General features: G+C 31.5%; 1 protein-coding gene across 7 annotated transcripts in view; it reads left to right on the top strand.

Moving 5' to 3' along the window:
* LOC127716649 (pericentriolar material 1 protein-like) overlaps positions 1-11,791 on the top strand; it is a 66,269-nt gene extending 54,478 nt beyond the window's left edge. For 6 of the 7 annotated variants that reach the window (XM_052222896.1, XM_052222895.1, XM_052222894.1 and 3 more), the window contains 8 exons: positions 2,268-2,500; positions 3,975-4,128; positions 4,768-4,923; positions 5,195-5,328; positions 6,689-6,923; positions 7,442-7,501; positions 8,326-8,446; positions 9,906-11,791. In XM_052222896.1, coding sequence (XP_052078856.1) covers positions 2,268-2,500; positions 3,975-4,128; positions 4,768-4,923; positions 5,195-5,328; positions 6,689-6,923; positions 7,442-7,501; positions 8,326-8,446; positions 9,906-9,925 — 1,113 coding nt within the window. In that variant the 3' untranslated portion in view covers positions 9,926-11,791. Of the gene's footprint in view, positions 1-2,267; positions 2,501-3,974; positions 4,129-4,767; positions 4,924-5,194; positions 5,329-6,688; positions 6,924-7,441; positions 7,502-8,325; positions 8,463-9,905 lie in introns of all 7 variants that reach the window. The other variant, XM_052222892.1, reaches the window with a different exon arrangement.
* Positions 11,792-12,007: the final 216 nt, after the last annotated feature.

Below are 12,007 nucleotides of genomic sequence, written 5' to 3'. Positions count from 1 at the left end.
TTTTAAATTGGTCCACATTGAGGTCCAAAGGGTCCAAAATTAAACTTTGTTTGATTTCATCAAAAATTGAATTATTGGGGTTCTTTGATATGCCGAATCTAACCGTGTATTTAGATTTTTAATTTTGGGTCCCGTTTTTTAAATTTGTCTACATTAAGGTCCAAAGGGTCCAAAATTAAACTTAGTTTGATTTTAACAAAAATTGAATTCTTAGGGTTCTTTGATATGCTGAATCTAAACATGTGTTTAGATTTTTGATTATGGGCCCAGTTTTCAAGTTGGTCCAAGTTGGGGTCCAAAATTAAACTTTGTTTGATTTCAACAAAAATTGAATATATGGGGTTCTTTGATATGCTGAATCTAAACATGTATTTAGATTTTAGATTTTTGGCCCAGTTTTCAAGTTGGTCCAAATTGGGGTCCAAAATTAAACTTTGTTTGATTTCAACAGAAATTGAATATATGGGGTTCTTTGATATGCTGAATCTTACCATGTATTTAGATTTTTTATTTGTGGGCCCGCTATCAAATTGGTTCATATTGAGGTCAAAAGGGTCCAAAATTAAACTTTGTTTGATTTCATCAAAAATTGAATTATTGGGGTTCTTTGATATGCCAAATCTAACCGTGTATTTAGATTTTTAATTTTGGGTCCTGTTTTTTAAATAGGTCTACATTAAGGTCCAAAGGGTCCAAAATTAAACTTAGTTTGATTTTAACAAAAATTGAATTTTTGGGGTTCTTTGATATGCTGAATCTAAACATGTGTTTAGATTTTTGATTATGGGACCAGTTTTCAAGTTGGTCCAAGTTGGGGTCCAAAATTAAACTTTGTTTGATTTCAACAAAAATTGAATATATGGGGTTCTTTGATATGCTGAATCTAAACATGTATTTAGATTTTAGATTTTTGGCCCAGTTTTCAAGATGGTCCAAATTGGGGTCCAAAATTAAACTTTGTTTGATTTCAACAAAAATTGAATATATGGGGTTCTTTGATATGCTGAATCTTACCATGTATTTAGATTTTTTATTTGTGGGCCCGCTATCAAATTGGTTCATATTGAGGTCAAAAGGGTCCAAAATTAAACTTTGTTTGATTTCATCAAAAATTGAATTATTGGGGTTCTTTGATATGCCAAATCTAACTGTGTTTTTAGATTTTTAATTTAGGGTCCCGTTTTTTAAATTTGTCTACATTAAGGTCCAAAGGGTCCAAAATTAAACTTAGTTTGATTTTAACAAAAATTGAATTCTTCGGGTACTTTGATATGCTGAATCTAAACATGTGTTTAGATTTTTGATTATGGGACCAGTTTTCAAGTTTGTCCAAGTTGGGGTCCAAAATTAAACTTTGTTTGATTTCAACAAAAATTGAATATATGGGGTTCTTTGATATGCTGAATCTAACCATGTATTTTGATTTTGGACATTGGACCATAATAGGTAAATTAATAAAATTGAAGTTCCTAGACCACATTCTTTCTGTGTCAGAAACCTATGCTGTGTCAAATATTTAATCACAATCCAAATTCAGAGCTGTATCAAGCTTGAATGTTGTGTCCATACTTGCCCCAACTGTTCAGGGTTCGAACTCTGCGGTCGTATCAAGCTGCGCCCAGCGAAGCATTTTATTTACCACATGTTATTTACAGCGGGGCCCACAGAGATGGCTCCCATCTCAATGATGTCTAGTTGGCTCTGCTCCTTTTAGAGAAGAATACTGACTGTTCAGAATAATAAAGGACATATCTTCAATTTAGGCATTCACCTCAAGTTACATAGTAAAGATGCAACGACGCTGAAATCTGTTAATATTTGAATGTCTAGAGTGGGTGACATTTCCTTACCATGTATATCATGTATGAAGTTAACAGGCAACCAGTGTGAAATCAAAAAATGCTTCGTTTTCCAATGTTTCCAATATTCATATGATAACAAACTTGGTGAACTCTTTTAATGTTCATCAATAATTTCTTATATTATAAATGACAAGTGGAAAATATGCAAGACCAATAATTATGCATATTAAACTCACTTTTGGATTTATAAGCATGACATTCTGATCAATTTAATTTTTTTATTATAATTTTGTACATAACAGTGTTCTGGAACCACATTTATTAGTCTTTATACATTATTATCATTTGTCTTTAATTTTTGCATTAATAAATGTTTAATAAAAGTGTGAGTTTACAGAAGGAATAATGGCAGGAAAAATTTACAACAATTGTTCTAATTCTTGAACTATGACTTTATCTTTACAGCCCAAGATAGACACACAGCAGGTTGATCGACAGATTAAAAGCATTATGACAGAAATCATACCAGTTATCAAACAACACATGGATAATGTGTGTTCCTCAGAACTGCTGACGTACATCAAGAGATTAGTTCTATCATTGACTCGACAGCGTGATGGGAGTCAGTACTCCAGGTTCTACCATACCCAGTTAGGATCATCGCTGCAGGATACATTGTCAAAGTTTGAAGGCAGGAAGTAAGTTATTTTTCTATAAATAGACCAGACATGATATGAAGTACAATTGTAAGCTATGTTTTGTGTCTTAAAGGGGGTATTAGCTGTCAAATTCATGTTCACTGATTTGATTCAAATTCTCATATTTGATTTACAACATACTAAAACATATATCCAAATTACAATAAGTCTAAAATAAACAATTAATAATGCATGGACTCGATAATATACATCAGTATTTCGTGTGTATTTTAGTCTAGAAGCCATTTAATTAATCATTGAGATGACTTCCGAAGACTGCTGACGGTCACATAACCCGATATAAACATAAACATAAATATAAGTAGATACTTGACCTCGTGCAATTGGACTTATCTAGGTTTCTTTGATTTCATGTTATAGCTTGGAAAAATAAGTCAATCATCCTTTTTACCTGTATAAGAATAATATTAGTCTAGACGCCGTCTAATTAACAATCGAGATGACATCCGAAGACTGCCGACGGTCACATAACCCGATTTAAACATAAACATAAATATAAATAGATAGCAACCTCGTGCAATTGGATTTTTCTATGTCATTTTGATTTCATGTTATAGGTTAAAAAAATAAGTTAATTATCGTTTTTACCTGTATAAGAATAATTTTTTGTGGATCGAATCAGTCAACGAAATGGTTCACCTGGTTTCACTTTTAATATTGATATTCTCTTCCTTTTAATGGCTGAACACGACTAAAACATGTGTAACCAATCTCTAGCTAAGGGGTTAAATTGAAAGTCACATGAATACAGATTCAATGAGGTCAAATTATTCACTTGCAAGTGAATAATTCATCAGCAATGTTTCTTTGCTTATTTTGACAAAATTGAACTAAACTGGCTGCTAAAAGCGAATTATTATTTCATTATTTCACTTTGAAAAATGATTGAACAAACAAAAAAAAACATATTTTATTTTTTTTTATATCTCGCAGCTAATGCCCCTTTTAGTAAATGTTTGGTTTTTAGATTACTTGATATTTATATTTCATGCTTGCATTTAAAGTTGATAAAAGCAATCTGATTAGTTAAACCTTTATGTCTTTGCTCTCATGTCATGAATTATTGTAACCATTGAACCATCCTCAGGAAAGGGATAAATACTTCTTAATCTTATTATTGAAAGTTGAAGATCGGGTTTAATTTTATTTGCATGAACACTTTTTGAGGGTTTTTTCCCCTGTTTTCTGTGTTCTGGAACAAATGAAAATTTTACATGTGTGAATGATATTCTTTAAAACAGTGTCAGAAGTTTTATGCAATGAATTATCTTTATGGAAATTGATATTAGAGACATTTGTGTGTGTCCATTAAACTTTTGTATATTACAGAATGAAAGATTGTGGTTAAGATCTGTTAGCAGATATGTTGGAAGGTCTATTTGATGAGTTGTCTTTCTTGAGAGACATTTGTATGTGTCCACCATTTTGTCATTTTAACTTTGGTATATTACAGAATGAGAGATTGTGGTGAAGATTTGTTAGTAGATATGTCAGAAGTATTATTTAATGAGTTGGCTTTCTTCAAATTGATGCAAGGAATTGTGGATGTTCCTTCAACATCGGACCAATCACAACAGACTTCTCCATTTAAATCATCAGGAACACAGGTATACATTATTCACTTTACTCCTTCACTGTGTTTGTGTCCCCAATACTCTCTACACGGAGGCAGAGGGACATATTGATAGGCTTCTGTGAGTCTGTCTGTCCATCAGTATGTAACTTGTGTGAACACTACTTCCTTTAGACCATTTACCCTTTATGTTTTCCAGGATTGTAGTTTGGAATTGACCTTTCAAATCCCTATTTTAATTTGATGATTTTTGCAAATTTTATGGATTTTTTTTTGTTAAATTTGACTTTTATTGCATCCAAGCACTTTGTGAATGATTTTTGATTTGGTGACTAGTTTTTTTTACAGTGAATACAAAGTGCTATCAACATAACTCATTGTTAAGGTAAAATGAAATAATGTTTTTTCACACTTTTCATTTCTTCTGAATTTCCAGTCTACTCTTCACACTTTTAAAATAGATATAAGAAGATGTGGTATGAGTGCCAATGAGACAACTCTATATCCAAGTCAAAATTTGTAAAAGTAAACCATTGTAGGTCAAAGTAGCATGCCTAGTGACAAAACAGTGGAAAATATTTTGCTACTAGCAAAACCGTTTTGTATTGTATATATCAGGAGTAACTGATGCATGGGGACTTATTGTAACAGTCATATTTTTTTTCTTTGTAAGACCCAAGAAGTTGAGCAGGATGAGGAGGAGAATGATGATGAAGAAACTGATCAGACTCAGGAATCAGATACAGAAACTACATCCTCCACTGCTGAAGAACAAGCCATCAATACCTCTATCAAAATGGTGGAAAATGAGGAGGAGGAGTTAGGCAAGGTCAGAGTTCAAGTGCATTTCAGATTTACATAGTTCTCAATCATAACCTAACTTATCAAGATTTGATGTCAGACTTGTTGGCTTTAGGTGTACTAGTTGATTTTACAAAGGACAATAAATTGAAGTTTTACTGTTCAAATTTTTGATAATTCCTGTTGTACTTTTTATGTTTTATTCAAAAAAAGTGTCAATAAAATATTTCAAACTGTAGATTGTCTATTCAATAAAAAATGAAATTGAATTAAATGAGTGAATTTTGTTTTGTATACAGAGCAGAGATGATGACTTTGCTAATGAGGTACAAGTTAAGGATTCTGAAGACAAAGACGAAGACACTGAATCTCCATACAAAATGTCTCCAGTACAGATAGAGCTGGCTGTGTCAGAAACTAAACCATTCACAAGGTACTGTATCCCTGTAAATATAGAGCTGGCTGTGTCAGAAACTAAACCATTCACAATGTACTGTATCACTTTAGACATAGAGCTGGGTGTGTCAACTAAAACTATTTTCAATGTACTGTATTCCTCAGGGTTCCCACCCTACTTTTGAAAACGGGGGAAAAGTAAACAAAAATTTGGACATGAGAAACACGAGACAACAAGAGACAAGACTTTAACAAAATCTAGAATTTGACGACTGTTTAACGTCCAGAAAGTCTCAATTAGGTGTTGAGTGATGAGAGATTGCCATTTCAAGATTTGTTTGCATCAAGTCACATCACCTAAAAGGCTGGAAAGTTAACATTCTAAAATGAACATCACAGAAGGAAAAGACATGAATACACATACTCAAGTCTTTGCTGTTGTACTGCAACAATTGAAATAAATGGGGGAATTTGAAGACTGTTTTGATACAATATTCTAAAAACACACTATATATTTGTTTATCAGGAAGGGAAAAAAACACAAATGTTGGCAAAACCAAAATTACATCAACAGAAAATTCGTTTCCTGCATTTTGTAAGATTTAAATAAAAAAGAAGTGAATGTGTAATGGAACTAAGGTCTTTGTATTTTGAGGGGCAAAATCAATTAACTTCAGGACTCAAGTTGATTCAAATGACAAAATCAGTAATACATAAACAGCTTTTGGTTTTAAATGAAATTATATGAAATACAGTATGCCATTAGTTTTCTCATTCGAATTGTTTAACATTTGTCATTTCAGGGCCTTTTATAGCTGACTATGAGTTATGGGTTTTGCTCATTGTTGAAGGCCATACAGTGACCTATAGTTGTTAATTTTTGTGTCATTTGGTCTCTTGTGGAGAGTTGTCTCATTGGCAATCACATCTTTATATTTTTATATAGAAAGCATAGGAAAAATCAATTGAGGATAAAATTTATAGTTAAATTAGTTTGAATATCTTTATTATATTTATTTTTTACTGTATGTTATATTATTTTTAACAGGTTATAATTCTTTATTGATAGAATTGTATGATCAAATCCTCTTAAAATCTTTGAAAATTGACTAATACGCAGAATATGCAAATAAGAATGATTAAATACTTGACTAATAAAATTGTGTAAATATATAACTATTGTGTATTTTATAAGAAATAGATATAGGAATATGTCCTGGTTTGCTGATTGACTGATTTTTTATCCAAAATGTATGACATGAAAGTTTTGAGTAAGAATGAAAGGAGATATATTTAAAGAATTGGAACAGACAACAATATTGCTTTAGTTGGTAGATATTGTGGTCAAATGGAAATTTAATGTTTATTTATAGAACCTTTATCATATCTATTTATAGAATTGGCAGTGATGAAGATGATGAGGATGCATCAGAATCACAGAGTGCTGACGATCCATCTGAGACTGCTGTGTCAAGAGACGCCATGATGGAAAGGTCACTTGACAATGATGACGGGACAACTGACGGCATGCCTGATGAAGATTCTTTTGTCAAGATCAGTAAGGAAGACGCAGATCAGGGAGCCAATACATCAAAAGACAGCAAGTCATCAGACACGCAGTGTAATGGGGAGGTTAGTTGTTATGATTGATACTTACTCATTTTACAATTTTATAAATGAATAAAAAGAGATGTGGGGTGCACATCAATAAACAGGGCATTCAGGCTTCCTTCACCAATAAAAACTGGCCATCATGTTATAGTAAAAAATGCTGAAAGTGGCGTTAAATACCATTAATCAATCTCATGTGTACAATTCTTGTCCAAATTTTATCAAATTTCTTCCCTTGGAAATGTTAATTAAATGGAAAATTGCATTCGGTACTCACATGCCTACATTTCTCTAAGAAATTTATAAAAAGTTTTTGAAAATTTTTTGACAGATAATATATGAACAATGGGTGGACATTAAACTGTATCCTTTGATTGAAAAACAGTTTATTGAAAAATTAAAAGTTTTTTCCTGAGACCAACAAATTGAAAGGTTAACATAACCAAGTATTGATGAAGTATGTTGTTAGAACTTTATTCAGTATGAATTTACTTCTCATAAAATATGACAATACACAGACATACTCCATTGTATTTCAGGTTTTAATGAACGGAGAAATCACAATTGACGACCTTCCACCATCACTAGATATCTGTCAGGTAGATACTTAGTTAATTCACTAACCAATCTTATCAACCAATGAAATGAGTGAAAAACAATTTTTTTTTGTTTTGATAATGACAATTTAATGTTTATTTTATGAAACTTGGCTTGATTTTAGTATAAACTAAAGAAGCTTTTATCTGAATACAGTAAACAAAAACTTTTCTTGCATGACTTTTGTGAGCAGGAAATACTGGGGAAGTTATTTTTCGTGAATATGTCAAACTTGGTCTCCTCATATATACGATTACATAAACAAAAACAAAAATAGAAAATCATGAAAAATAAATCATTGAGAAGTTAGGGTTAAATGTGAAAAAAGTATCCACAAAAGTAAGGTGGTTAAAAACGACGGTATAGTATGGTAAATGCAGAAATTTTTGCAATGTTTTTTTTATTGTTAGTTTAAAAGTTGCATTATTTCCCAGTTTACTGTGGATTCATAAATTTTCGTAGGTACCAGTTTTCTTGGATTCAGGAAGAATTATATTTTCCTGGGTACCAGTTTTTCTTGGATTCTGGGAGAATTGTGTTTTCGTGGATATTTGATCTCATTATTTTGCCAAAGTCTGCATACACACCTATAGATAACTGGCACTTCTTTAAACATCTAAATTCGTGGGTTACCTATACCAACAGATTCATCAAAAATTGGTGTCCCACAAATATTAATGAATCCACAGTAGTCCATTCATGTGTTTAATGTTACTCGCAAGGCAATACTGTAAAATCTACTGTAATAATTGCTTCTGTGTACCATAAATTTTGTAAGGAAAAGACAACTTTAAATGTCATTCAGAACTTATCATTTATATTATAGGGTGGTATTCAACAAAGAGTACAACAAGAGCAGGTCAATAACTCTGGGACAGCTGCTGTCCTGGCTACCATGGAAACAGAACAGGAACTGGCAGGAGATGGACTGTTCCTTAAAGAACCAGGTACATAATTTTGAAGGTAAAGAAACTCAAAAGGTTTTACTGGGAAGGTTTGTTTTTATCAAAATGGTGCAGATGATTGATCTTCCTTTTCCTTTTTGAATAGGTCAAGTTTATTTGGCTAAGTGTTGGAAGGGAAACACTGATCATTTCAAGGTCTTTTAGAACTTAATTTATGTTTCCTTTGACAAATAAAAGGTAGTGTGAGGAGGCGGATTTTAGCCTAATCAAAACATGTTGAAATTAAATTAAGCTATATACTGTGTATTCATTATTATTTGTTGGATACCAATTTTTCGTGGGTGAAAAGTAAACCATGAATTTTAATGTTAAACATTTAGTACACATTTTCTAAAGGCTTCTATAAGTATAGAACCACTAATTCGGGTCAGAAAGAAAGTAGTACATATTTTAAACAAAACAGTTCCGAAGTACAGTTGTTACTTTGTCTAGAAGTAAAATATTTGGGTAATTTTGGTATCAAATGAAAGCTGAAGGACTTGGGATCACTGTAGGATCCTTGTTGAAAGTTTATTTTATTTCGAATAACAAAAAAAAATATATGAAATTATGATAGGAGGGCACATTTGCCCTGTTGTTCAGATTGAAAGTACCTGTTTTTGTAATACCAAACTTCCAGGATCCAGTGCACTCTAATATGCAATTAATGTTATGTTGAATTTTTCAGCAAAGTCAGGGCTGTTCCATTAAAACATACATGGTACACAGGGTAGGCATTTCAAATGGGGTAACCACCTATAGAGGCAAATTAGAATTTCATTTATATTTCCACTATGCATAAACAAAGATGACACCCACCCATAGTTGAGATTTGGAAGTGCCTTCCCTGGGTCCCATGTATGTTTTTATGGAACAGCCCTCAGGATAAGGTATAGTTTAGACATGAAATGACTGCAACTTTATTTGAACTTAAGACAAAGTAGCCATTAATTCTTGAAATTGCAGAATTTGACGTAGAAAGCAATGGGGTTATGAATTAGTGGTTTTATTCCTATACAGACTGTGGTAAAACCACAAAATCAAATATACAAGAAAAACCATGAAAATTGGTCTCCATGAAAAATAAATGAATCCACAGAAGCATTGATTTTGCTTTGGGATTATTTTCAGCCATAAATCACATCTTTAAAGTTATGGACACATTTTAGGGATTAGTTCTTGGGGAAGGGGAATGGTATCCACATATCTTTTGAATTTCACTGGTAATCTTGAAAGTGATTACCAAGTACACTGATACATTAGTTTCTGATTTAAAGCATGTTCCATATTTTTTATGGTGAACCAATTAATAAGTCTTGATATTTTGGTATTGATAATCGTGAGCAAGAACATCACACTTAGACTTTTTTTGTAATTAGATATGTTAATTATAATTATGCATATTAATGTTTTGTTTCTCCTTTTAATTTATTTTTATTTAAATTTAATTATTTTTTTGCAGATGAGTTGAAGATGGAATAATACAGAAAGACAGATATATATATTTATATTTCTTAGAATGTGTGATATAGACCAGGAAAACAAACCATATCAAACAGCTATAAAGTTATGTTAATATTTAGTCACAGAATTCCTTAATAATATTTACAATCAAAGTCATGTGATCTGTATACAGTGCATACATGTATATATAGAATTGTTTGAAAATAACTCATCCATCAGGCCTTGTTATAACAATCACTCTGGGTAATGAATTTTGGGGAGGAATTCTAGTGAGTCTACTGGAATATTTCACTCATTCAACTTGATTTGTTCGAAAATCACTCTTGGAAGGGATTCTATTGAATAGATGTTGATGTATTTACCAGAAAAATCATTCTTTATATTCAGTAAATATTATTTGACAGACAACCTAGTTCATTGGTTGTTTCCAGTTTTTAGATTAAAGGACAAACACTTACAGCTGAAATAATTGAGTGTGAACTTGGTGCATTAAAGTTAAGTTTACTTGTTTGTAAGATAAACCACAAATTCTTATTAGTTTGCTATTGTAAATATAGAAACAGATTTTTCAGTCATCTTTTTGTAACATATTCTGTGATTTGAACGACTCGTAAAGACTATTGTTACCCTTTGAGCTAGTAAACAAATATAAAGTTATTTTATGGTCTACCAAGCAAATAGGTCACTTTAACTTCATTGTTCTGTATACACACTCAAGTAAATTAGCTGTAATGACGAGATATCAAAATATGTCCCTTTATGTATCTATCTCATGACTTTGATTGTACATCTTACACATAAGTGCTTTATAAATTTGAAGAGGTAGAGCTTCTTAGGGATCCATAGAACAGAATAAATTGTCATATGGAACTCCTGCTGTTTAAAGACGTAGACATATTATAATGGCATCTATTGTAAATCTTATACATAAGCGCTTTGTAAGTCAATAGAGTATTCATTTTCTTATGACATCTAAGATGTAGTCATTGATAAAATTAATGTAGATTTTTTAACTGTAGAAAAAATGGTTGTAAGGGAACATGTTTGTAGAAATTGTTGCCCATTTATTTATGTGCAAGAGTTGTCTTTCTTGTCTTTATCATTGTATTTAGTGATAAAGGGCAAGACAGGTGTTTAAAGTTGCCATTTTAAGGCTTTTAGTTTAAAGAATAGTTATTTGTAATGTATGAAACAAATAAAATGAAAATTGTAAAGTAAGTAAAAGTTTCTATAAATATTAAAAAATATAAAAAAAACTAAAATGTGAAAAATTGGTCTAGAAGCTTTCAAAAAGTTTTTATTTAATGAAATTCAATAACAACAAGATATTGACATTATCAGATAGAAAATTAAGACATGTGCCAAAAAAGTATATATCAAATGCTGTTCTAGGAATTTGTTTTTTAAATAATATTTTGATGACTATGAAATGTTTTTGGATACTGTTAATGCCCCATAGCGAAAGGCAAATTGATGATTTGAAATTTAATTGTTGAGAGAATGAAGAAGTGTTGTATTGTATGAGAAATGATGTTAGAAATTTTTTTTTTGTCCAATGCTGTGATGATCTACGCTGAGCTTCATCATGAGATGTTAAGTAATCATCAGGAGATCAACTGAAATTGACTTGGTGTCTATAGTGAAAATCTGAAGCTAAAACCTGTTACTCATTATTTCAATAGCTACAAAAAAAAAATGATAGTTTTTTTTGTATTTTGTGAAGTTAGACCTAATTAATGAATGTTGTTAATAGGAAATATTGTTTAGGTTGAGATATGGTCTGACTTCCATTACTGACTAAACAGAAATATGGTGGTATTATTTGCAAAATTTGAGAACAGGAAGCCACAAAAGTATTTGGACAGTACAATATACCCCCCCACCCCACCCCCACCCCACCCCACCCCACCAAATAAAAAAGATGACGAAAAAACAATTGGTCCAGACACAAAATATCTACCTTTCTAGACCATATGTTTTTAAAAACAATCAGTAAAAAAATCTTAGATGTCATATGGAGGTTGGATTAGTAAGAAAAAACAGCCCAAGTTTATTCTTGCATGTTTTGTGCATGTATGCAATACTATAATGCCATAGAAT

This window comes from Mytilus californianus, unplaced genomic scaffold (genome assembly GCF_021869535.1).
Source record: "Mytilus californianus isolate M0D057914Y unplaced genomic scaffold, xbMytCali1.0.p SCAF_9, whole genome shotgun sequence".
Lineage (NCBI taxonomy): Eukaryota > Metazoa > Mollusca > Bivalvia > Mytilida > Mytilidae > Mytilus > Mytilus californianus.
Note: the sequence above shows the minus strand (reverse complement) of the source record. Positions and strands in the feature narration are given on the sequence as shown.